Raw genomic sequence first — 26,739 nt, 5'->3', positions numbered from 1 at the left:
CAGCGCTTCCTACGCGCGCGCGTGCGAGTGTGTTCCCAGAACACACAGGTGTGTGTGTGATGCCAACTACAAATTGGCACTTACCAAGAGCATTCCCAAGGTCTGAACAACAAAGGCATTTGCCATCTGCCTCCACGGATATTGAACCCCATTCTGCTAAAATAGCTCTTGACCTTCAACATCACCTGAGGGCGTTCAGGGTGGACTGAGGTGCTCTGTGCTCCAGGGAATCTGGTAGGACAGGTCTTTGGATAGTTGGATGTTTTTAGGAACAGGTTTTATAATCTCCATCCTTGCATCTCCTCGTATGTAGAGAAGCACTAAATCCCTTCAAGGTGACATCAGACCCTCAGGACTAACAAAAAGCCTTGTGTAAACTGAGTGCTTCACGGCATTGAACTCCCCCTTCCCCAGACCTTATATCCTGACTCTCCCCTACTGCCGCTTTGGAGCAGTCTCTCAGAGCTGTCTGAGATGCTGCCTCCCGGGCTGCAGTCCTCATCTTGCCCCAGATAAAACTTAACTTGCAACTCTCAAGTTGTGCATCTTTTTTTAGTCAACAGTGACAGGCAGGCGCCCAGTGAACAGGCTGCTAAACGATAGAAGGGTGTGAGGTCACCCCGGGGCTGTGGTGTCCAGCTGGGTGCTTGTGGAAGTGGGCGCGGGCCTTCCCTTAGCTGACCGGGAGGGGAGGGTGAGCAGGCGGAGGGCCGGGCCCTGAGTGAAGGGCGCTGGGCCTGGGGATGAGCGTGGGGCCAGACCCAGCAGGGGCAGGGTGCCTGCCGACCCCGGTTCAGTCCCAGGGGAGATGCTTGTGGCCACAGTGCAGACAGGCACTGAGAGCCTGGTGGGGGCTGCTAGGTCAGGCATCTCGTCATCAGCGCTGGTCCTGCTGCTGTCTGCTTCCAAAATCAGTGCTCACAAATGGCAGAGAGGCAAACTGCCTTTAGTCCAATGCCAGCAATCTGGGGGAGGTGGTGGGCTCTCCGTCCCATCAACCACCTCTGGAGATTCTGCTCGGTTATGAGTTTTTGAAGGGGAACAGAGAAGTAGTCTCAGTCAGTGAAATAGTGGGTCAGAGTCACCAGGAGTTTTTTTTTTTTTTTCCAAATTCAAGTTTTTATTTACTTATTTATGGCTGCGCTGGGTCTTCATTGCTGCACACGGGCTTTCTCTAATTGTGGTGCCCAGGCTTGCCACTGCAGTGGCTTTCCCTAGAGTCTAGAACAGCCGCTAGGGGACCAGGGCTTAGTTGCATGTGGAATCTTCCCAGAACAGGGATTAAACTTGTGTCCCTTACACGAACTAGCAGGTCAATTCTCAACCACTTGACCACCAGGGAAATCTTATTTTTCCTGTTTAAAACTGTGGAAAAGTTAGGGTTTCCCTTGTGGCTCAGCTGGTAAAGAATCCGCCTGCAATGTCAGAGGCCTGGGTTCGATCCCTGGATTGGGAAGATCCCCTGGAGAAGGGAAAGGCTACCCACTCCAGTATTCTGGCGTGGAGAATTCCGTAGACTGTAAAGTCCATGGGGTCGCAAAGAGGTGGACATGACTGAGCGACTTGCATTTTCAGATAACTGCTGGGGCGGTTCACAAATTGATTTCAGGTAGGACTTGAACCACGGTTTGAAATAAGCAGGGGAGGAAATGCACTAGAGATGCAGATGGTTTTTATTTTTATTTACTTTTGGCCACATGGTATGTGGGATCTTAGTTCCCCAAGCAGGGATGGAACCCACGCAGCCTGTCTTAACCACTGGGCCACCAGGGAAGTCCTGCCGATGGTTTTTTAAATCAGGCAAATATACACACCAAAGCTTGGCATTAAAATCACATTAGTTTCTTAAAAGGTTAACAGTGGACGTTAACGTCTAAATGCGAATAATTCTTAAGGCAAGTCATTTTCTTGAGAACAGGAGTAGTTTTGAGTTCAGAGTGAAGGAACTCCCTGGCAGTCCCGTGGGTAAGTCTCCACGCTTCCACTGCAGGGAGCTCGGGTTTGATCCCAGATTGGGGAACTAGGATCCCAAATAAGGAAGAAAAAAGAGAGTCTAGAGTGAAATGCGGGAGGCCCCATGTCCCCCATGTTCTGAGATGAGAAGCAGGAAACGCCAACCGAGAGTGCAAGAGCAGGAGGCGTAAACTCTGTGGTTGGAGCGAAGTGCACGGGCCCTGCAGGGAAACAGGAAAAGGACGTTTCAGAATAAGGTGTCCGAAAACACCCGAGGGGGCCATGGCATCTTGCATTTCCCGGGAGAGTTGATGACACCTGGCCTTCAGAAGATTTCAGGGTGAGCATTTGTTTAGCGGAGGCTGTGGGGTGGCCCAGCTGATGTCACTGGACTCTGGGCTCTGTCTGGGGGACCCCGCCCGCCTGAGGCAGAGTCCAGTACCATGCCCAGCACATGGCCTTGGGGTCAGGAGAGCTGCCACCCACCCCCACAGTGGCTGAAACAGGACACCTCGGCAACCGTGTTTTCTGCTCCTTCTTGGTTAAATGGGCGGTATTAGCTATTTGGGATCGCAGTCAGACACGACTGAGACTGAACAACCATTTGCTACTTGGCAGCTCCAAATCTTTGATCACTGCCTAACACAGGTGCACGATGGACCAGCCGTGTAAACGACAACGACATCCCAGGTGCCCCGACAACAGCAGTGTGAGCTGTGTGAATGTCAGCTGTGAAACGTGAAAGCGTGTACTCCTGAGAATTAATGGAACATGACCATCACGTGAAGCTAGGCCTCTCAAGCTGGGAGGGTGGCCCTCTGGCGGCAGCTGAGGCTGTTCACCCCCAGGTCCCGAGGAAAGGACGGCCCCTCCCCTCCTCTCGGTCTCCCTCCCAGGGGTGGGCTGGGGACCTGCGAGCCAGAGAGGAAAAGTGCTTTGTGGGACCAGCTGGATGGAAACCCGGACAGGAAGGGAAGGCAGCGACACACGCGGCTGGCAGGCACTGCTTTACCCACTGTGCACTCTGGGGCCTCCTCCCAACTGTCTGAAGACTTTAGATCCGGTTACTCTGTCCTGCCCCGGGACACCTGTAGACTGGACATGGCACCGTGGCCCACAGGAGAGTGTGGCTGCTCCAAGGAGAGCCTGGGGGAGCAGGCGGGGGCCAAGGCCCAGCTCACCCCTGCGCTGTAGGCCGGATGGCCGGAGCCCCTCTCTTCCACCCACCGCCACGCCCCCAGAAGACAGCCATGTGCGAGCTTTGCACCCCCATGACCACTGCCCACAGGAGAGTCCCCATAAATATTCAGTGAATGGATCCGACCCCAGATTTTGGCTTTCCCCTGTGAAATGAGGAGCCAGACCAGACATCCGAGGACCTTAGTGGTGGATTAACACCACACTGGCCACCGGGATGGAGACAAGGGCGGAGGAGCAGACCGCCGTGACTCCCGCGGGCTTGGCTCCACTGGCCCGGGGGAGCTCCCAGGGCGAAGGCTGTTTTAGGTCAGAGCACGGGAGGGCCACCCTCCCGGGCAGCCGCTGGTCACCTGGACGGTTGCCCCCAGGCAGGAACCCCGCCTTCTGAGCAGCCCCTCCTTTACCTGCGGCGCTAGACCTGCAGGTGTGGCAGCGCCGCCCAGGGCGCACTTTTCACTCTTGATCCACTGGGGTCTCCCTTCCAAACGATGACCTGGAAGTGCAGGACACCCCTCTGGGGTCAGAGGCCGCCTGGCTCCATGCGGGGAGCCCTGGATGCGAGCCCCAGAGCGGGTCCACTTAGCAGTGTTCCTCCTGTTTGCTGTGTAGCCACCGCAGAGACTGAGAAATTATCCGTACATGCTAGCGGCTTTCTGGTCCGCTCATTGTCAACCAAGATCAAGTCAGAACAGCTGCAGGCCCCGAGTGCGCCTCCCAGGGGCCCTGCCCCCTCCACAAGGAGCGCTCCTGCTCCAGCACCCCGGGGGTCTGTCCCCTGCACACCACCCATCACCCCCGCATTCACACGAGCCCCTCCTCCCCCGTGCTCGCCTCCCCTCAGGTGTGGTCTGTGGACCATCACATCAGGACCCCCTGGCTGCCCACTCAAAGTGCAGATGACTAGGCTGCCCCGGACCTGGGGGCTGGGGCCTGGGGTCTGCACTTAACCAATTTTTCTTCATGCTAAATTTTGAAAATCACTTTGGTAGAAAGAATTAACATTTCGAATAATACATATTGTGCATACTGATCACTAATAAATACAGCCATCTGTCTTTGAAAATTAGGATAATCTTAAACATCAAGAGGTGGTTTAATCCATTTTCATTTACTTTACCATTTAACTTAAACTAGAATATTTAACTTTTCATACAATGTTAACTTAAAAGATGGGTCACTTGCTATTTTACATGCAAAAAATCCAGACTCATCCGGAGCGTACCCATTCTTCACTCTGCACCCAGCACGCAAGCGGGGCCGGGAGGACGGGGGCCATTGGCCTGCAGTGACCTCAGGTGGCCAGATACCGCCCCCAACCCCATCGCCCGCTCCAGGCACGGTAACTTTACTTAGCTTTTTGTTTCGTTTTACAGCTTTTCCAACACAAACTCTTCTAAAATTTATCTCTGACAGTTGAATACCACTTGAGGACTGTTCTTGTAACTGAGTGAAGTGCAAAGGACTGTTTCACTCCACTCAGAACTTGAGGAGCGGAGACTCCATGTTTTCCTTGTCAGCCTCGGGGCTCAGCAGGATCAGAGGGGAAGCCAAGTCTATGAGCTGCAGGAGAAAGGCCACACAGGTGAATGGAGCGTCTGCGACCCCCTTCCCGCCCCAAAGACCCCGAAGGACTGGCTCTCTGAAGCCAGGGCTGCCTGCGGCCGGTTCCCCACGGTTTGGCCAAAGTACTGGGTGAACTTGGCTCGGGCCCAGAGGAAAGGCACCTTGAGCGCCACGCTGAAGCCGCTGGAGGGAGGCAGCAGCACACCCAGAGGAGCTCTGAGTTCCTCTGGCGTTTCTGCTCCCTGTTAAACGCTGGGGGCCATGGGCACAGAAGGGCTCCGGCGAGATGCCTCCTTGGCACTCACACTGCTGAGGGTGAGGCGAACCGAGCCATGTGGCCCTCGGAAGCCCCAGTGGCCACTCTCCAGGGTCATCGTGATGTGCCTGAGCATCAAACCCAGCAGAGACCACTTGAGGCCAGAGCCAGCAGGCCCTGCTACAGCTCACCTGTCCCACCTCGTCAGAGGGCTTGGCCACGGCCTTCCTGTTTGCCTCTGGGGTGTTTGTCAGGAGGTCAACTAGAGGCCCACTTCCAGACCGCAAGGCCACGACTGCCTCGGGGCTTCTGCAGAAGTCAATGAGCGGGCGGTCGTCTAGGGCTGTGGCCACAGCCTCCATGGTGAGGCTGAGTTGATCCAGTTTGAGATCCACGAGGAGAGCCTGGATGACAAACTAGAATGAAGGGCCATCCCAGCGTCTTCTGTCAGCCATCTTGGGAAAGCGGTGGGTTCTGCCTAGGCCCTGGGGGCTGCTGGTCTGGAGGCCTAAGGAAGGAGGCTGGGATGGCCCTGCTGGGCCGGGCTGTGGTGTGTGAGCACCGAGGACTCCCCTCCTGCCAGTGGTCAACATGGGAAGCCCCTCCCCTGTGAACCCCCGTCCTGGCTTCCCACCCCTCCCGTGAACACCAGCTGCCCCGATGTCAGACACAAGGAGATGCAGCTTCTGTCTCCTCCAGGGGAGGAGGTCCCACAGCCTCCCGCCTCCCAGCCGTGGCCTGGCTGACACCACAGGCTCCGGGCTGCAGGTGACGTCCTCAGTTTCCCGTAGGACCCAGGAGCGCAGACGTCAGCCCTGCCTGTGCCCCTCACCTCACTGGGGGCTGTGGCTTCAGGGGGCTGTGCTTCATCCAGGGTGACTTCTGCAGTGACACTTTGTGAAAAAGTAAAATCACTCTTTTCTGGAGAGAAGTCCAGTGCCTGTGGCACAGCAGACGGAGGTGAGCAGCTGCCGTTGGGGGACAAGTCGAGGCGCCTGGATGCAGGCTGGCCGTCGCCCTCCATGGCAGGCGCAGTTCTGTAAAGAGAAGAGGGCATCCATCAGGACAAGCCACACGGCGCTCTTGTCTGCCTGTGACCCGGGTGGACCATGGCGGGAGCGGAAGCGGCATCTGCTGCAGAGCAGACCCCCCCAGCACATGGTCACTTGAGGTTTTACAAATTGGCGATGAAGAGACTGCAGCCTTTAACTCTCACCTCACTGTGGACTTTTTCGGGGGCTCAGAAGAGAGTCGCTTAGCAGATGTAGGCAGGGGAGAAGCCAGGAGCCTGGGCACAGTCGTGGGGGTTGCCAGAGGGAGGCTGGAGAGCCGGCGGCCGGCAGGCGTGGGCAGGGCCGATAGGCGCCTCGTGCTCACGGGGGTCCTCATGCTGCTGACAAGGCTCTGTGCGGCTGAGGACCACCTCATGGGAGTGCTGTGGGCCACCCTGGAAAAAAGAAAGCCTTCAGCAGAGATGACCCAAAACCTAACGACTCAGCCGCACACTGAGAGTAGAAAACCTGTGGCTTTAACGTGGAAGGCTCAAGCCAGCGAAGCCTGTTAGACCCCTGGGTGGCGGGGGGCACGGCAGCACCCCCTGGGAGCCCTGGAGTGGGCTTCGGTTCCTCAGTGGGCCCATGTGAGGCTCCGCTCTGGTTTGGCTGCCCATTAGGGGCGGGACCAGGAGACGCTGTGTGGGAGTCCACGGGGTGCCGAGTCCCCTCTCGCTGGCTCTCCCATTTTCACGAGGGAGCCCAGGCCCAGGGCGGCCCGGCGGGGTCATGCAGTCTCCCTGTGTGCTCCCACTCCGAGTCCAAGACCCCTGAGCTGGGTGAGCACAGGCGAGTGGGTCGGGCGCCAGGCTCCCCCCCCATCTCTCCTTCCCACCCTAACCGTCCAATCTGGTCTCGCTCTGACCCCGTGTGCATGGCAGGGAGGCAGCCCAGCGTGGCTGGTGCTGGGAAGGGAGGGCTGGCCCAACCCCAGGAAGTGTCTGCCAAGTTCATGTACAAGCAGAGGCACGCCCAGAGCCCTGGAGAGCCGAGAGGAGGGCCAGGCTGGCCCGGGGCAGAGCCAGGAGGAGGACCCTGGCCCCGGGGCTCGTCCTGCCTGTCCCACCCCGCAGGGTCCGAGGCCACACTCCCACCCTGCTCACGGGCACTGGCACCAGGACCCTGCCCTGGGCGCAGCGTGCCTGCGGGTCGGGTGACCTCACTGTGCCCCGCCCCCAGCCAACAGGCACAGGACTGAGGGGCCGGGTCCCTCCTCTGTGACAGCACTCAGAGCTGGGGAGGGCCAGCTGTGTGGACGGCGCTGCCCACCCCCTCGGGGGGGACTGCCCTCTGTGTGAAGAACCCCCAGGAGTGCACATGTGCATGGGGGCGTGTGTCGTGTGTGTGGGTGTGCCTGTGCGTTTTCTTACTGTTTGCCTGGTTCCATTCCCACTGGGCAGACGAGGAAATGAGGCCAGCAACCTTTCACAGGCTGCACGAGACACTGACCGGGGCAGCAGCAGCCCCGGGACCCAAACCCGAGCCTGAGCCAGGCCGGCGGTCTTCAGCCGTGGCACATGGGAGTCACCTGAGACCCGCAGGCCCTCGGCTCCACCCAGACCGACCAAGCGGAACCTCCAAGGAGGCTGGGCGGTCTGGCTGGAGACCCGCATGTCAGGGCTGAGGACCGGCAACCCCGCCCCGGGGGCCAGTCTGTGCTACTGCCAACCTCGAGGGACACCACGGCGGCTCAGGAGACCAGGCTCAGGCCAGGCCCGCGGGGCCAGGCTGGGGGTCCCCACACGTCGGAGAACACACTCTCAGAGGTCACTGGGGACTCGGTTTGTTCTCGTAAGAAGAGAGGAAGCAGACAGACTTGGTACCTCCCCACCGACGTGCAGGACTGCGGCCGCTGCGCCCGACAGGACTTCGGCGTTGCACCGTCCGGGGGCTCACCTGAGAAGAGAGAGGCGGTGAGTGGTCAGGCAGCCAGGACACCACCTTCACCACACGGGCAGCCTCCTCTAAGCGTCTCTGTCCTCCCAAGTTGCAGGGAAAACCTGTGTCCCCAGAGTGCGGGGCTGGGGGAGACACGTCCCTCCCCAGGGACCCACCCCGGGACCAGCAAGTGCAAAAGAGGGAGAACCCTGGTCCCACTGCTGCCCTCGGCCTGGCTGACCCCCAGACGGGGACGGAGCACTTGGTAGATGACCCTCTCAGGTCTCCCACGAGCCCCCCACAGCAGAGCTAACAAGGGGGTAGGAGGAAGGTTCCAGACGGGCCCCACGGAGCCTGCCACAGCCTCTGCTCTGGGGAACTGGGGTGGCCCGGGGTCATCACAAGACATAACGGTATTCACGTGCCATCTGGAGGCTGACAAGAGTTTCGTGTGATCTCACCTGGTCATGGAGTGACGACAAGCGGGCTCAGAGGACTGAGGCCAGGGCCACTGTTCACGGGACTGAGTCCCAGACTCACCTGGGGCCAAGGCTCAGATGCCAAGCCCCGGGTAGCAGCCTGTTGTCTTGGAGGCCACGGGCAGAGGCCATGACAGTCCCAGACGAGAAGGCGGCCCGGGCCTCCGAGGAACTGGGAGAGGCCCAGGCCAGGCCCCCCATCTCAGAGCAGCCTGCAGCGGCCCCTGTGCTCCGGGCCTGCTCCCTGCCCCGTCCACGTCCCTGCGCCTCTTCACAGCAGGATCTCAGAGAGCCGCCTGCACACGCTCATACCCACCCCCACCTCCTGTCCCCTTAGAAGCTGATCTTATCAAAGTGATTCCTGCGCCAAAACAGACAAGTTGTAAAAGCCACCCCGCCTCTAACCTGCTTCCCGAGGGGCTCGCCTTCTGGCTCTACGTTACACATCCTGCGACTTCCCGCGGGCTCCCCACCCCAGCCCACACGCCTGCCCGGCCCCCAGGGTTTCTGTTTTGGCAGCGAGCGTCTAAGAACAGCACACAGCCCATTGCCCTGCCGCGCCCGCCCACCCCACCTCCAGGGCTGAGAGCTGCTTCCGCCTTTTGCTGCTTTCTTATTGGGCGTCCTGTGAGGAAGCTTCCCTGCACACGGCTCACGCCACCTCCTAAGGGAGCTGCGCTGACCAGCAAGCTGAGGGGGCCTGTCCGGTGAAACTGTCCTCCGGCTTCCGTTATTCACGCCATCAAGCACAGGCTGGAATCCGGACGGCCGGGAGGAACATCAACAACCTCAGGTGTGCAGATGACACCACCCTTACGGCAGAAAGCGAAGAGCTAAAGAGCCTCTTGATGAAAGTGAAAGAGGAGAGTGAAAAAGTTGGCTGAAAGCTCAACATTCAGAAAACTAAAACCATGGCATCTGGTCCCATCACTTCATGGAAAATAGATGGGGAAACAGTGGAAACAGTGGCTGACTTTATTTTGGGGGGCTTGAAAATCACTGCAGATGGTGACTACAGCCATGAAATTAAGACGCTTGCTTCTTGGAAGGAAATTTATGACCAACCTAGATAGCATATTCAAAAGCAGAGACATTACTTTGCCAACAAAGGTCCGTCTAGTCAAGGCTATGGTTTTTCCAGTGGTCATGTATGGATGTGAGAGTTGGACTGTGAAGAAAGCTGAGCGCCGAAGAATTGATTATTTTGAACTGTGGTGTTGGAGAAAACTCTTTGAGAGTCCCTTGGACTGCAAGGAGATCCAACCAGTCCATCCTAAAGGAGATCAGTTCATTGGAAGGACTGATGTTGAAGCTGAAACTCCAATTCTTTGGCCACCTGATGCAAAGAGCTGACTCATTTGAAAAGATCCTGATGCTGGGAAAGATTGAAGGCAGGAGGAGAAGGGGACGACAGAGGACGGGATGGTTGGATGGCATCACCGACTCAATGGACATGAGTTTGAGTAGACTCAGGGAGTTGGTGATGGACAGGGAGGCCTGGCGTGCTGCAGTCCATGGGGTCGCGAAAAGTCGGACATGACTGAGTGACGAACTGAAACTTATGATCTGACAGTGTACTTATCTGACTGCATTTCTTATCTCTTACTAGAAAAATGTAAGTTCCATCAGTAGGAGCTATCTTACCATGATGTCCCTTGTACCTATTAGGCTGCCGAGCAACGGACAACACTCAACAGCCGGCTCATTCCTTTTTAGGGTGGAGGGCGCAGGGCACGTGACAGCTCCCCGAGTAGGGATTAAACCCACACCACCTTCTGTGGAAACGCAGAGTCAACCACTGGACCAGGGAAGCCCCAGAGTGGCTCATTCTTACATGAGCAAGAACTCCAGTGAGGTTTTCCAGTGCCAACAGCCACCTGAATTGGTCAGCAAAGCTGACAACTTCAACGTCCTGAAGCCACTAGACAGCACGTACTTGAGAGGGGAGGCCAGAACCACCCTGGGCTTTCATCAGTGCCGTGCAGCCTCCTGCGTGACCATGTTCCTCAGATGAACTCACCTTGACCAGACGCTGCACCTGCCAGGCACCACGTGGGCTTTCTGCCCAGTGGCCCCGGCAGGACGCTGCGGCAGATGGGGAGAGCCCGAAGGGGCTGGAATTGGGAGCGGCAGTGTACTAGACACGAGGGAGTTAGAGAAGAGAGGACTAGAGAGGGAAGGAGCTCCGGGAGCCCAAGAGGGACCCCGAGTCCTGGCTGTGCAGTGAGCAGCAGCACCACGTGGGTCGAGAACAAGCGCCAGGAACACTGCCTCGTCACAGGGCTGGGAGGCATGCCCAGCAACTGGCCGGAGGGGACACACGGCACAGGCAGGAGGGCTCGGAAGGGCCGCAGGTGTCAGGGCTGAGCTGTCCCGAGAGTAAAGGCCGAGACCCCCACCATCAAAGCTCTAAAGGAAGCCTTGAACGAATCAAGTTCTACTGAAACCTAACTGCCTGTCAAAGCAAGGTTCAACTCCTTCAAGTCCAGATATGCAGAAAATTTATGATGTCTAGCAGACAATAAAAAATCGTTAGACATGTGAAGAAGCAGGAAAATGTGACCATCACCAGGAAAAAAATTAGTCAATAGAAACAGGCCCCAAATGATACAGAGGATGGAATTAGAACACACCATTATAGATATGTTCAAGAATTCACAGGAAAACATAAGCACCACGAGGACAATAAAAGGGGAAACTGTAAGGTCAGAAATGAAAATCTAGCTGGATGGACTTAAGAGCAGATTAGACACACGGTGGAAAAAACAAACACGTGTGCATGGAGACAGGCCAGAGAAACGAGCCAGACAGAAGCAGAGGAAGGAGGGGGGTGGAGCGCGAGTGACCGAGGGGACAGGAGCACAGAGGAAGGAGGGGGACGGAGCGCGAGTGACCGAGGGGACAGGTGCACAGAGGAAGGAGGGGGACGGAGCTCGAGTGACCAAGGGGACAGCACGAGAAGGCCTCTGACACAGAGACTGGAGTCCCAGGGCCAGGGGGGCAAGGAAACATGTTTGAAGAAACAATGGCTACATTTTCCCCAGACCCAGTTAAAAATATCAACGCACAGAACAAAGGAGCTCAAGAACGCCCAAGCAGGATAAACACAAAGAAAGCCACACAAAAATACGTTAGTAACAAAAACCCTGAAAATAACAACAGAAAGTCTAAGAGTAGCCATCGAACAATGATATGTTTACAAAGAGGAGAGTAATTTAAGAAATTCACTAACTTATCCAAACCTACAAAAATTAAAAGACATATAAAATGCTTTATAAGAAATGAAAGCAAACACCATCACCAAAACTGATAATTATTTGAACTTTATAAATATAATTTGTTCACTATTTTAAAAACATGTTAAAGTTTATCTATGACTTACCAGTAGAAAATCTGGGAATTTTAAATTGATTCGTAGGGGTAGCCACAGCCTTTGTCTTGGAGTTTAGACAGGAATCGCGCCTCCTTGTACCCCTGGTCTTATCCCACTGAGAAGACTGTGACAAACCACAATGAGAGCTCGGCCCAGGGCCTCCCTGTTCCGGGGTCTGGGGCTGGGGGAGAGATGCTCTGGGGGGCCCCCTGGGCCGCTCCGCCGTCCACTCCGCAGCCTCTGGCCTCTGGCTTTGCCTGCAGGCCACGCCCCCGGGGCCCGCCTTCAAGGACGGCCGTGGCAGGGCGAGCCCCGCTCTGCCCGTCTGGCTGGAGCTTGACCGGGCACTGTCCGCAGAGATGCCTGGACGCTCACTGGGCTTAGCTGGAAGAGGAGACAGGAAATCTGGTTGTCACTCACCCCGATGCTGTGTTTAAATGATGAAGTTATTTAACATACACACACAAGATATGCTATCTTTAGCATATCTACCTCAGAATGTGGAAAAGAAAACAACTTATTTCTATCATGGTGATTTCCATATTAAAAAATACGACACAGGAACAACATTCTGCATGTCCACCAGACAACATCCTCAGACACAAGACGACCCGGGTTGCTTGTGGCTTAGCTGAGTATGATCCGAGGTGCTGATTCTAGACACGGTTGCCAAGATGCATCAGGATGCGTAAACTCACGCTCTCTTGTCCTCACTATGTCGACAGCAGAACTCTATCCCAGCTGAGCAGGTGAAGACGGAGAGTCTGGTCAGATGCCCCACCTGGCCAATCAGGGGTGCGGGCAGGGAGACATGGAGAGCAGATGCTCCTTACTGGTCAGTTCCTTTCAGCCACAGGGAGGCTGGGTCCTGTCAGTCACCAGCACTATTTAAACGAGCTAGCTGAAAATACTCAGTTGCCAAAATAGCCAACACAGGCCAACCTGGGGAAAGGCTCTTAAAGAGAAACTTAGGAGGACTAAACCGCAGCCCATGTCACACAGAGTGCAGGCTCATGGTGCTCTTCCCGCCGCACTGACGGTCAGATCCCCATCAGATCTGACCCTGGGGATTTTGCCACGGAAAACTGAGGAACACACACCAGAAGGCCCCCCGCAGCCTGTCTCGACCTTTCCCAGAGGTAGGCTCAGAAATCATAGACAGAACTGGTGCTGATGCCTGAAGCAACACAGCCAGTATCACGGAGCCTTGTGTAACAAAACTTCGTTTCCCTGAACACGCGCCGTGCCACACACGGGGCCAGGGCACCATGTGGTCCTCAGGCCCGCAGGGACACTGCGAGGGCGGGGCCGCCCCCTAGTTTGTAAAGGTACAGACGCAGCTTCAGTTCTCCTAACCACCCAGGCGGTCGGGGCCCCAGATCGGACCAGCCTCGCTCCAGAGGAGAGACTTCTCACGTCTGTGTACAAAACGCAGGCCGTGCTCCCGGCTTAGAGCCTACCCAGCAAATCTGTTTCAAAGAAGGTTTTAGTCCTTGAGGGCAGGAGGCCGCGTGCCTTCCCACAGCCTCCTAGGGTTTCTCCCCTTTACCAGCAGATGGCACCCTCGGCTTGGAAAGACAGCAAAGTCGCCTGAGTTGAAACAGGTTTGAGCAGATTTAAACAAACACCCAGGAGTTACGGCTCCTACGCCTACACTATCTGGAACAGCCCCACTTTAAAATCCTACATTTGATCACGTGGCTGAGGCTGGCCTCAGCGTCATGCCGGGTCCTTGGCACCAGCAGGACGTGCCCACCTTGTGACAGCTTGTGCTCAGTCATGTCTGACTCAGCGACCTCAAGGACATAGCCCGCCAGGCTCCTCTGTCCATGGGATTTCCCAGGCAAGAATACTGGAGTGGGTTGCCATTTCCTTCTCCAGGGGATCTTCCCAATCGAGGGATCAAACCCAAGTCTCTTGCATCTCCTGCATTGGCAGGCGGGTTCTTTACCTACAGAGCCACCTGTGACAGCTTAACTCAGCAGAAACTAAGACCGCCTGCCTGACCGTGCCTCTCCTCGGAGGAGGGGAGGCACCTTGAGGATGGAGGCTTCAACAGTCTCCCTACCCCAGACCAGAGCCAGCCTTCCAGAACCTGCAGCCGAGCTGAGTGGTTCTGTGAAGAGTCTGGCAGGAACAAGGCGCTCAGGGCTGGCCTTACCTCCGCCAGTCGCAGGGGAAGCACGTGCCGTGGAGCTCAGGCCTGAGACAGAACCCGACGAGGACCTTCCTGCCAGGCCGCCAGCACACCCAGGTGGTTTTAGCATGGTTTTCTTCGGCCCGGACTAAAACAGAGACTGCATTACCTACCCAAGACTTATTTCTGCAAAAGTTGGGGTTTTCAACAGCTTACAAGTTATCATCTCGAATCAGAGAAAGGCTGAGCAGTGTTCCCTGGCGTGGCCGCCAGGCTGCCTGTGTGAGGAGTGCCGGGAGCCTGCTGACCGCAGGCGTGGGGCCTGGACTCCAGCCTGGGGAGTCAAGAGCTGCAGGGCCCAGTGTGGGCAAGCTTAGCAAGTACCACCAGGGACGTGGCACTTTCACAAGCACACAGAGCTCAGCGCTGGAAAACAAACAGCAAAGACGAGGACGGTCGCCCCCACGCCTGGGAGGAGCTGTAGTTTTCAAAGCACCAACAGCCCATCTCCTCGGCGCACCAACCCCGTGAGGGAAGCAGGGGCATCTCTGCCATCAGACACCCCGATGTCAGCTCGGGGGGGGCCGACGTTCCGCGGTGCTCACGGCTCCCCGGGGGCAGTGGCCAGGCCCTGCCACGTGCCAGTCCTGTGTGCCCTGCATTTCAGCACACCGCCCCTCCTAGATCCTATCTTCAACCTCCTAAACATTGATTTTGGTCCAGACGCATCCCACATCCCACATCCTCAAAGCTGCCTCTTACTCCCTGCACTCACAGGCCAAGCCCCACCCCTGCCCCAGCCCCGGCCAACCCACCTTGTTTGGAACAGGGAGCGACCGCTTGCCTGGGACCAAGTGGCTTCCACTGGCTGGCACGCTGGCGACGGCCCGGGTGGTGCTGAGCTTGTCCGGGGGCATGCTGCTGTGGGTGTCCTTTTCATTTTGGATTTTCATCCTGGGAGGACTAGCTGGTTTCTGTCTCACAGGCTGAAAAATTGTAAATCGAAATGTGAGAACTGTCTAGTCTTTCACAACGTAGAGACACATAAAGGCTTCAATTAGAGGGCATGCACCATCCATCTTCCCAACATGCAGTCCTCAATTCATCAACGGGAGAGAAAAGAACATAGCGGTTCACTTCCTCCGCCAAATTACCACAGAAAAAAATGATGATGGAGCCTGCTTCCTCATTAAAAACAGGGTAAAATAATACCAAGACAGACTATTAATAGGAGAGAACTCCTCTAGGCTAGTCCTCAATCAGGATTCTTATTTAAGGGTGATAATGAGGAAATGGGATCTGGTTACACAAATTTTAAAATGCCGTCCAGAAAGGAATCGTTCATTAAATGGTCATGCCCTCTACCAGAGGAGCTGCTCGGCTGCAATGAATCTTCATCTAGGACTGAAAGCCATTTTTCTTCAGCAAGCAGAGCCCAACAAAGAATACATTCCTCACTTTTAGGTACAAGGGCATTCGTGGAAGTAATTCATGCTTCCATAAATAACCCCCCATACTAAGAAGAGTTCAGAAGAAGCAAAAGCAGCTCATAAAGCAGTAACCTTCTTTCTCCTTTACATCATTTTTTACATTGAGATATGCTTCACCTAAGCTAAGGTCCAGCATTTTAAAGCGTGCACTTGAGTGGCTTTAGCATACGGTCACAGCGTCACTGGACAACATTTTTGTTGCCCCGAAAAGCAACTCCTGGCCGTCAGCACTCCTTGCACCTCCCAGCAGGGTGACCATGGACCCACTGTCTCCAGAGCAAGACACGACTCGCCTGCTACGGTCACTTCCTGTGAATGAGACCGTACAACATGGGACCTTCTGTGTCTGGCTTCTTCCTCTGACCGTGTTCCCAGGGTCACCCATGTTTACCAGCATTTCTTCACGGGCCAAAAGTATCCCACTGCATGGACCAGTCATCAGCTGGTGGGCATCTCGATTGTTCCTACTTTTTGGTTATTATGAATGAAGCTGCTTTCAACACTGCTACACGGGTTTCTGTGTGGACATATGTTTTCAATTGTCTTGGGAATACGCTCAAGTAGAACATGTGGAATTGCTGGATCATGTGATAATTCTGAGTTTAACTTTTCCAGGAACTGCCCAACTGTTTTTCCACAGAGGCTGCACCACTGCACAGCCCTATGGGCAATGCACAGGGACGCAGTTTCTCCACGTCCTCATCAACACTTAGTTTTTTAATTCTCACTACAGCCATCCTGGGTTTTCCTCGTAGCTCAGATGGTAAATCATCTGCCTGCAATGCAGGAGACCTTGGTTTGATTCCTGGGTCAGGAAGATCCCCCGGAGAAGGAAATGGCAACCCACTCCAGTATTCTTGCTTGGAGAATCCCATGGACAGAGGAGCCTGGCGGGCCACAGTCCATGGGGTTGCAAAGAGTTGGACACGGCTGAGCGACACCACCACCACCACAGTCATCCTGGCAGGTGTCCTGAAAAGACACTTCTAGGCGGCGCCATCAAGAGGCCCAGCCTTGTCCACAGGCGATCCTCACAGGTGGCGGTGTGTAAGTGAGTCAGTTTCCATAGAAACAACATGGGAAGTGATGGGGGTCCCTGTGTGAGCTCAAACAGCTCCATGGTCCAGCTAACCCCTCATTGACCAAAACTCAGCTCTCTGGCAAGAGTGCTTCTTACGACCCAGAAAATTAAAGGATCCAGAATAGTCATGGGCTTCCCTGGTGGCTCAGACGGTAAAGAATCCGCCTGCAATGCAGGAGACCTGGGTCCGATCCCCTGGTTGGGAAGATCCCCTGGAGGAGGGCATGGCCACCCACTCTAGTATTCTTGCCTGGAGCATCCCCGTGGACAGAGGAGCCTGGCGATCTGCAGTCCATGGGGTTGCAAAGAGCTGGACACGACTGAGGACTAAGCACAGAACAGGTGAAATTACACCACAACCCTGGCCCTGAGCCTATGTGTGACCACACAAATCCGGGCCCAAGTCCAGTGTTGCACCTGGACCCACGATGCTTTCATTCTGGAAAAGTCACTTCAGAAATTTACATCCAAATGATCTCCAGGAAGAGGCATTTGCAAGACTAAAGGACAGCTTCAGCCCTGGGGAAGCAGAGGCCATAGAACTGCGTCCAGCCTGGTTCAGTTCTGGGCTCTGCTGGCAAGCAGTTGTGGGCTCAGGAGCTGTGCAGGGATCTTCTTTGCCTGTGCTGGGTGTTTTGCACGGACCTAACCCTGCTGACAGCCCCGCGAAGCAACGCTCCTCTCTAACTAGCTGGGAGTGCTGAAGCTGGTGGCCAGGGCCGCGGAGCTGGGGACGGCGCAGGGCAGGCTCCCGGCTCTCCCTCGCCTCCCCTGTGCTACCGCCCTGCCCTGAGCTCAGAATCAGAGGAGACAAACCCAGGTGGCAGCCGCAGTCTGACCCCTACCCTGCTACCCACAGACCGCTAGGACTCCCAGCTTGGCTAACAGCACCCCAAAGACACACGTGTCCCCCACATCCCAGAGCAGCACCTCCACTCATGTCTGGGAGGAAGGCAATCTAAACACAGTCATGGTTCAGAGGGAGACTCGTGGCCATCCAGAAGGGGATTTGGCAAAGAAGCTGCTTGTTAACACACCTAAAATCCCTAATGGGAGCGGGGAGGGGGGCGGGTTGGTGAGGGGAAATGTCCAGTGCTGTAACAAAACGAAAGGGAAGACCTCAAACGGAATGGAGGAGGAGGTGTCCTTGAGTCACCACGATAGGGACCCAGCCCTGCCTGTGCCACCCCTGCCTGGCTCCCCACGCCACGGACACAGCTCCTTCTGAACTTCCCATGCCAGCATCTCTGAGCCCTCCCTCCAAGCAAGACATCCCCAGGCTTCCCCCACAGTGGTCTGTTCCGGGGCATAAACCCAGAGGGCTCGGAAGCAAGGCCGCGTCTGGTCCCCGAACAGAAGTGCTGGGGGGGCTGGAGGGGCTACCTTCTCCACGGCCGAGTGAAGGCTCTTTGCTCGAAGGGACGAGGTTCGGGGCGGCAGCAACTTGCTGGCGACCTTCTTCTGAGCCCCGGCCTGGTTCGGAGGCTGAGCAGCACTGGGCTCTGCTGGCAGAGAAGGGCACGAGGTGGGCGGCGGACCCGAGGTCTCGGGGCAGCCGGTCTGGGCAGGAGCGGCCAGCGGGGCTGCGCTGGCGGCGGGCTGAGTGCCCCGGAGCAGGGGTGCCCTCCAGAGGTCGTCCGACAGGCAGTATGTCTCCCGCTTAAGTGACTTGGGGCTTTTCTTCACTTCGTTTTCTCTATCGAAGAGGTTTATTTTGAGTTTAGGCTCCTGAATGAATCCTTCCCCTCCCTGGCTCCCAGGATCTTCGGGCTGGGCAGCCTGGGCCGCCTGGGCCACCGTGGTTCTGCCGTTGCTTTGTATCTGGAAGGCCAGTAAGTGAGCTTCTTTATAAACTTCCACAAACTTTTCCCCCGTGAGCGGACTCCAGATGAAGTGTCTTTCAGAAGCTGGCAAAGGAGGTTCTTCGGGAATCTGATTATTTAATTCTAAGCTGGCAGCAATACATCTTTCTTTATGGCCAATAGGTCCAAAAAAGACTTCATCATCTTCATTGGCACTATTTTAAAAGAAAAGGATTATTAACACTGGCATCACGCAAAAGACTTGACTGAACGTGGTTACACCAAGGCAAGGGGAGAAAACTCATTTTTTTACCTTGAAGAAGACAACGAAAGGTCGAAGTCAAACTTTTCATCAGCCAACAGAAGAATGTCTGGGGAGGAAAAAGTCGGCCGTTACCTTAGGGGTGGGCTGATGACGAGCAAACATCACCAGCCTCCACCAGCGATCAAAACTCTTTTCAAATTTCACTTCTACAGTGTGACAGCAGTATTTTAATAATCACATTTTCTCAAGGGGCTCTAGATTATCTTAATTTTTCCTTTAAAAAAAAAAATAGCATCAGCCATTCTGTGTTCGCTAAGCTGCCATCAAAGCCCAAGTCCTTGTTTTTAAGTTCTTATATTTAAGACACGATCTAAAATGCATTCATCGAGTCATTCGATTAGCTTTGCAAGACTCAGTCAGTCATTTTCTGGTAAAGAACATTTTCAAAAGACCCCCTGCCTCAGCTCCCCAACTCCCCAGTTACAGACTACAGCTAGTCCTCTTTCAAAAGCAAATTCAGTGCCCCTCACAGGCACAGTAGGGGCCCCATGCACACCTGAGGACCATCGCCTCTCCCTGGACCCCATCCCAAATGGCCAGATAAAGCGCCGCTGACATCCTGCGTACACAGGGCCTTCGCCAGCCCTGACGGCCCATGAGCCTCTGGGACAGCGCACCCCTTGGCTGGGGCCACCACTCTTTGCCCCAGCTCCACATCCCGCTCCATGCCCGCCTCCCTTAGGGCTTCCTGGGGCTCCCACGGCCCCGGCCCTGATGCCTCAGCATCACCATCCTGTAAGGACGTGTCTCTCGCCCTTCTGCGGCCCCACCCGGCCTGGACGCGCCTCCAAATGGTGAACAGCTAGTCCTCTCCCAAGCTCCACCTCAGGGTCTGGACACTTAGCAAATATTTCTCAAAAAGCAACGAACCGGGGATTCCCTGGTAGCCCAGTGGTTAAAAATCTGCCTTAACCAACACTAAGCAACACTGACCAACAGGTGAACAAAAGCAAAGAATGTGGAGGTTAAAACTGCCGCAACGGACAGATGTTATGATTACATACAAGAAGTATCAAGAAAATCAACTGAAAACTATTATAAATTGTGAAAGAATAAAAGCAAATATCTGAAGACAAAATTATTACACGACAAACCAACAGCTTTCATATCTAAAAAGAAGAGAAGGTATAATGGAAAAGAAGACCTCATTTGCTATAACCAAAAAATGCAAAACACCTGTGAATTAACAAGAACTATGCAAGATGGATACAAAGAAAGTTCAGCATATCATAAAAGTAACATATCAAATAAAAGGGGAAAATGCATTATTCAATGAATGGTATTGAGATAAACTAGATAATCCTTTGAGAGGGAGAAATACACACATCTGAAGTTTGATCCATAGCTCATAGACCATACCAGGACAGATCCCAAAAAGGTCCAAGACTTAACTGGAAAAAACTAAACCCAAAAGGAACAAGAAACCACGGGGAAATCCCTGTATAGCCTGGGGTGCGGAGGTTTAACTCTGACACCAAGCTGGAAGCCATAAAACAACAGGTTGATAGTCCAACATATTAAAGATTTAACGTCTCTGCGTGACAAAAACCACCGCGAGCAGAGTTGGCAGGAGCGACAGACAGGGAAGAGAACACGCGCGGTCCCATCGCGAGGGCTGCTGGCGAGCGCTCCCACAGACCGCAGGCGAGCGCTGGACACGCGGGAAGAGCAGGCAAAGGACACGAGCAGAGCGAGGCACAGGGGGCAAAAGGAGACATTCTGAAACACACGACCGGAAGCTCAGTCGCACTCAAAAGCAAGAGCCATGAAAAACTCAGAGACGCCCAGGACTCCAGTTTTCATTTATAAGACTGTTAAAAATCTAAAAGTTTGATCTGTAAGCTACTACAGCTCTACAGAGGGCAGCCTGACAGTGCCTACCGAGAAAGAAGCGCACACACCCTGACGGGAGGCCCACTGCTGCCGAGCACCCCACCTGGTTTGCTGCAGCAGCACTTGCAACAGCAAGATACCAGCCACAAAGCCAAAGCTCCCGGGTGGCAGATAAGCGTACAGCACATCCCCACAGCGGAATGGAACACGACTTGGGCTCAGAGAAGAACAGTAACACTTCCTATATTGACACACAGAGCTCATGGAGATAAATGAGAGGCAAAACCCAAGATGGCACCCAGGGTTCTACATGCTATAGAAGAGGGGGCTGGACTGACAGGTACTGCCTCGCACGTGCACAAGTCAGGTCTGGACTGCCCAGGAGGCCGAGGAGATCAGTGGCCTCTGGAGGTGGTAACTGGGCAGCAGAGGGGCATAAAGGAGGAGGAGATGGACTTCTCACTTTTTAATGTGTCTAAAACCTAGGAAGTCAATTTCATGGGTCACTACCAGAAAATTCCAAACGTCTGCTGTGGGAAAAGGAATTCTGGACCGGCAGTCAGGGGAAAAGCCTTCCACGCCAGGCTCCGCCGGTGGCTCAGGGTGACCTGGGCTAGCTGCCCCTCCATCCACTCTGCAGACGTGGGCTGCGGTCCTCCGCTAGGCACTCCTCAGGGGCGCATTGTCCAGCGGGCATACACCGTGGAAGGCGGTGTGGGGAGGGGCCGCCGGGAAGTAGGGACACCTCTGAGGCCAGTGGCTGGAGGAGGTGGAGACACAGGTCAGGTCAGATCCTGGGTGGCGTCCAAACCATGGCAAGCTTTTAGTTTATTCAGAGTGCAACGGGAGCTATCGAAGGATTTTAAGCAGAAGAGTATTGTGCTCTAACTTCTGTTTTTAAAAGGCTACCCTGGTGGATGTGCTATAAAAGAAGCAGGCGTTATGTACTTAAATTTCAGCGTACACATTGGCTAAAGTGCATAATATACATGGTAGGTGGAGGCAAGTTAATATGGCTGAGACCAAGGTGGTGGCATCAGGGTGGAGCTGGAAAGAGGCAGATGGATTCAAAATATACCGTGGAAACGACAGTAATTGATGACTGAACAAATGCTTCACAACCTTCTCAGCTAGGTGAATGGACAGACACTTGACTTCTATTACAGAGACAATAGAGAAGGAAATGGCAACCCACTCCAGAATTCTTGCCTGGAGAATTCCATGGACAGAGGAGCCTGGTAGGATATAGTCCATGGGGTCACAAAGAGTTGGACTGGACTGAGTGACTAACTTTCTTTCTGCTTTTCACAAAGACAAAGAACCAGCCAAGAATGGGGTGGGAGGTGGGACCCGCTGAGTAAGAGGTGGGAGACATTCACGTGAAGACGCCAGCCAGCCAGGTGGATGCACAAGCCCAGAGCTCAGAGGAGAGGCTGTGCCCAGACAAAACGTGGGCACCACCAGAAGGTGGAAGGATTTAAAAGACTGTCTGAGAACCTGTTGGAGGGGAGGGGGAGTTCAAAGAGACCCCAGACCAGGTCCTGGGCAACTCGGCTTCAGAAGGTAGGGCAGAATGAGAAGTCTGCAAACAGATGGACATATACTGGCCAGAGTGGGCAGAAGGAAAAGCAAGAAGCCAAGCTAGCCAAGTTTCCTGTAGGAGAAAAGGTCAAAAGTCACTGAAAGGACAGAAAAAAACGACCGTAGATTTCACAACACGGATGTGCTCACTGGCGGACAAAGGCAGTCTGGGTGAAGTGAGAGGGCAGAGAAGGTTCGGAGGGGTTGAAGGTTGTGGAAAAGAACAGCAAAACAAGTGGAAAAGTTCTTGCTCTGAAGTCTGGCTCTGAATAAGGCACACAGCAGCGGAGAGGGCGTGGAGCACATGAGGGCAAGTCAGACAACGGGACCTATTTGTACATCATGAGCATGAAGAACAGACAAGAAAAGATATAAAGATACAAAGGATGGGTGACAGGCAGGAGAAGTCCTCAGGAAGCAGCAACAGGGATTCAGCTGCATGTGGAAGGGACTGGAAAAGGAGGGCGTTTTCGCCAGGGTGGAGGTCAGGCTGCAGCAGCAAACCCTGTTCTAGAATCGAGGAAGCAGCGCTGATGACTAGCAGTCTTGGGGCTGTTTCTGCAGAATGGGGGTGTTAAGGAGAAACTGGGGTACCCAGTCTCCCTGACTCGCACACGTGTCGTGAAGACAAAGGATATAAAGGATGTCCCCGCGCTTCAGCAGAAAAAGAGGGCAGGGCCCGTAACTCCTTTTGTAAGGCTGTGCTCTCACTTCCACACTCACAGCAGACAGGAACAGAACACGACAGCAAGGCTACAGGCCAGGTCGACTGGTCCGACGTGCTGGCAACGATCCTGGCAACGATCCTGGACAAGTCTCAGCAACCAGCCAAGAGGCAACATCAGTTCCACAGACCTGAGTGCCTATGGAGTATGTCAGGCCCTGGGGACAATGAAGTATATAGAACAGAAAGAATCCCTGCTCCGCGGGAAGTCACAACTTGGGGGGTAAAGAGAATGTAGAAAACCCGAAAAAGAAAGAAGTTAGAGCAATGAAAAAACTCGGGGAAGACAGAGAGTTTACCGGGGCGCAGAGAACGGGGTGAGTACTGAATAAACAAACGAGCAAGTTTTCTCAGGAGCATTAAATCGACCTGCGTGTTCCCTGAGACCCCCGGACCGACAGGGCTGCGGAGACAAGGACGTACCTTCCTTCTTGGGAGCCTCCATCTCCGCTTCCTGGGGGGGCCAGGCAGGCTGAAGGCACGTCGCTTCCTCCTTCCGCGGCCAGGGCTGTCAGAGGTCACAGCAAGGAGCAGGAGACAGAAGCGCGGCGGGTGTCGGAGCCCGGGTTCCCCCAGCCCCCCAGGGAAGCCCCCACCGTGCGGGCCGCTGCAGCACCGGCTAGGCAGAGAGGGCTGGTTAGGGCGAGGTCGCGAGGCCAGCAGAGGCCAACGAGTCAGGGAGAGACCGCGAGGCCGGCAGAGGCCACCACGACCGCAGCCCAAGACCCTCCGCCCCGGGGCCCGCTCGCCTCTGGGCCGGCGCCACCCGAGGCAGGCCCGAACGGGGGCACTGGACCCGGACAACCAGACCTCCCCGGCTGGGCTTCAAGCCGGGGGTCTTCGGCTTGAAGACCTCCTTCAGCCTCGCCGGAGCGTGCAAGGGAGTCCCCCCCGCCCCGAGGACCCCTGACTGCCCCCCTACACAGAGCCACACCCGAGTCGCCCAACGACCCCCTTACCCCAGAGCCGCTGCGATACCCCAGCCGACGCGCCTGCGCCCTGGATTTAAACGGGGCGCGCAGGAAGCGCTGCGGGCTGCTGATTGGCCGGTTTGAAAGGCCGCGGGGCCGGGTGCATCCTGGGGGTTGTAGTCGGAGCCTCAAGAGGGGTGGGGGGAGGGAAATGGAAGGTGGCGCGCGTGCGCACTGCTTTGGCTCGCTGCGCATGCCCGACAACTGGCCAGAGCCGGGCCGCACTGGGCTGGGTGCCTTAGGCTCGTTTGGTGTCTCCGTAGGCTCGGCATCAGGACAGCTACGTGTCGCAAGGGACATGGTTACGACACCACATCTTCAACCTTAAATGAAGATCCAATTCCTATGGTAGGAAATAGGTGCGTATGCCCGCTTTGTAGAGCACTGCCGGTTCGTTCTGGGGGATAAGAAAACCCCATCCCTGCCCGCGGAGCGCCCGGTGACTCTGGGTGACCAGACACCCTAGTTTATGGCCCTGGACCACCCTGACACCTCGTTTCTATTTAGAGGCTCCCTCTGCAGCCTTCAGCCTCACTCTTTGCGGTCCCCTTCACTTCTGATGTGCTGGGTACGCACTCCCTCAACCCTCCCTGAGCTTCTGTCCACGGGCTCCCTTCTGAGTTCCATCATCTGTTCAGGATACTACTTAACTGGAGAAGAGAGATGGGAGCCTTCATATTGCATATTGAGTGCATATTGCATATTGAGTGCAGCACTTTCCACAGCATCATCTTTCAGGATCTGGAATAGCTCAACTAGAATTCTATCACTGCCGAGAGCCAGCGTGAGGAACTCCGCCCATGGCAAAGGTCATGAGGAAGGAGGCTCAGCATAGGCAAAGGCGGGATTGAGCCTCAGGAGTCCCCCTGGAAATTCTCGAGCATCTACCCCCAAAACCAGAGTCTGCCTACTTTCTGCTTTGTGCTCTCACCTACACCTCTGACTTTACGGGGGGGGCTGTCCCCCACTACCTCTCTCTGAAAAAAAAGAGTTAACTTACAGCTCCAGTTAATAATTCCTGGGTGTGACAGTGTTTCAACCTACAAACTCCTTTGGAAGTCCTCTAGCCTGCCTGAATAGGTTTTTCAGGCCACATGTGATTGTTCAGAGCCTCCCAACTGTGAGAGGCTAGAGATGTTCTAAACTGTCTAAACACAGATTCCTTTGAGTAGTTAAAAGATTGATTAGAAATTGTATTGGTGAAGGGTTTTTCACTTGTTGGGCCAATGTTTGCTGCATCCCTTACCTGCTGTGTCCCTGGCAGTGTATTGATTAATATAATTGGTGTAAGTAGTAGCTTTAATGTTTGTAACCTGGGACCCTTGAGTTAATTCTTTTTCTTGTTGTAGCCCACCACACCTTTGCCCTATAGGAATGCAACTTTAATGCTTTTGGAGGGTGGCGCTTGACTAATCACCTTTAGAGAAAAATAAGTTTTCTGAAGAAAGGGTCTTAAAATGTTAACAGGCCTCCGGGCCAGAAGATGATGCAAATCACCTAAACTTTTGCATATGATAAGTTTGCAGGAAGAAAGCCTGGCTTACTGCATGACTCTACCCCTTCCCCCATTATCCTCTATGCATAACTTAAGGTATAAAAACTACTTTGGAAAATAAAGTGTGGGCCTTGTTCACTGAAACTTGGTCTCCCCATGTCGTTCTTTCTCTTACCTTCTGGCTGAATTATTCAGCCTCTTTTCTCCACTGAACTTCCTCACTGAGCTATCCTTATTTCAGCCTCTTTTCTCCACTGAATTTCCTCACTGAGCTATCCTCATTCTATTACTCTTTATATCCTTAATTAACGTTTAATTAAGCAGTTGTTTCCCGATCCTCGCCGACGCCGTCCCCGCTTCGAATTCCCTGGATCAGCCGGGGCTGGACCCCGGCAGGGCCATACATACCAAGTTAAATCCCAGCTGCAGATACTGGTCATGAGCCTCGGGGTTGCAAGTAACAGAAGACCAGCCTCAAGTTGGCTTCAGAAGAAGAATTTATTGGCTGGAATTGGGAAGTCCAGGAGCAGCCCTGGCTGCAGGTGTGGATGGAGAGAGGGGCTTGAAGGAGGGCACTAGGTCGAACGGTCCCCCAGCGGCCTCTCTGGGTCTTGCTCAGCTTCTGACAGGAGCCTTTGTTGAGCCCGCTGCCCAGGGGCCCCAGGCTTCCCTCTGCCTGCTGGGGCCTCCTGAAGGCAGTGGCCAGCTTAGTGCTGTGTGTGCTCAGTCCGTGGTCCCAAGACCTGGGTTTGCCTGATTCATGACCACAGGGCCACTGCGGCAAGAGCCCAGTGGGTCCTAGACTCAAGGGGTATTCACCCAGGTGTCAGATCCACACAGCCCTGGGGATGTCTGCTGGGGGCCAGGGTCCCCAAACGCCCACTCCCAATGCCCCTCCCCCTGTATCATGTCAGCACATGAGACTCGGTCAGTAAACACACCAATTGTTAATAACTCATTGCGGCTAACTGAATTCTATCTTCATCCAGCTCTTCTCTTGGGCCCCTCCTCTCTTCTATCAATGGCCTACCCACCTTTTCTTCCTGTCCCCAGTAGGATTCTGCTTCATTTTGTAATGCACTCATTCAAGGGCTCATTCACCAGTCATGGGTTCACTGACAGGTAGTCAGGGCAAGTTCCGTGCTGGATGATGTTGGGACACAGATGTCCCTGACCTGCGGAGGGCAGAGCTGGGGAAAAAGGTGCAGTAGCAAGGACTGTGGGACCCTGGCCTGCAGTGGGAGGCCGGAGGCCTTCCTGGAGGAGGGGGCCAGGGTTCTTGCTCCCCTGGCCAGGCTGTGTCTTGCTTGGAACCAGGAGAGGGGAGAGCATATGGGGTATGAGCATGGGAGCTGGCAGGAAGGGACAGCTCAGAGTGGGAGGGCAGGCTTCCCTTGGGATGTGTCCCTAACTCCTGGGGACAGACAGCAACTCTCTTGAAATCCCATTGTAATGACCCTGCTTTTGACTCACTGCCCTATTCCACCCCCATGTTCAGGAGAAGCCTGTCTTCCCAGGACCCAGCCCAGGCCTGGCACATGGAGGA

At 54.8% G+C, this 26,739-nt stretch overlaps 1 protein-coding gene across 11 annotated transcripts; it reads right to left on the bottom strand.

Moving 5' to 3' along the window:
- Positions 1–4,240: 4,240 nt before the first annotated feature.
- GTSE1 (G2 and S-phase expressed 1) lies at positions 4,241–25,331 on the bottom strand. 11 transcript variants are annotated; one of them, XR_015164655.1, is made up of 12 exons: positions 23,687–23,834; positions 23,151–23,346; positions 18,578–18,635; positions 17,846–18,479; positions 14,707–14,877; positions 13,916–14,039; positions 11,764–12,138; positions 7,694–7,920; positions 6,189–6,419; positions 5,805–6,009; positions 5,164–5,376; positions 4,241–4,713 (listed from the first exon to the last, which is right to left on the bottom strand). XR_015164655.1 is itself a non-coding variant. In XM_086403307.1 (12 exons), the coding sequence occupies exons 1-12, from the start codon at positions 23,996–23,998 to the stop codon at positions 4,630–4,632; spliced, it is 2,565 nt and encodes an 854-aa protein (XP_086259433.1). In that variant the 5' UTR covers positions 23,999–25,331; the 3' UTR covers positions 4,241–4,629. The 11 variants fall into 11 exon arrangements, 9 of the variants coding, with proteins under 9 accessions (XP_086259433.1, XP_086259424.1, XP_086259426.1 ...); XR_015164656.1 differs by having other exon boundaries at positions 5,173–5,376; XM_086403307.1 differs by having other exon boundaries at positions 7,848–7,920; positions 23,151–23,235; positions 23,687–25,331.
- Positions 25,332–26,739: the final 1,408 nt, after the last annotated feature.

Source organism: Bos grunniens, chromosome 5 (genome assembly GCF_055505025.1).
Source record: "Bos grunniens cultivar Pamir isolate PY7600 chromosome 5, Bosgru_T2T1.0, whole genome shotgun sequence".
Lineage (NCBI taxonomy): Eukaryota > Metazoa > Chordata > Mammalia > Artiodactyla > Bovidae > Bos > Bos grunniens.
The sequence above is the reverse complement of the archived record's forward strand: the minus strand, read 5'-3'. Positions and strand labels throughout refer to the sequence as shown.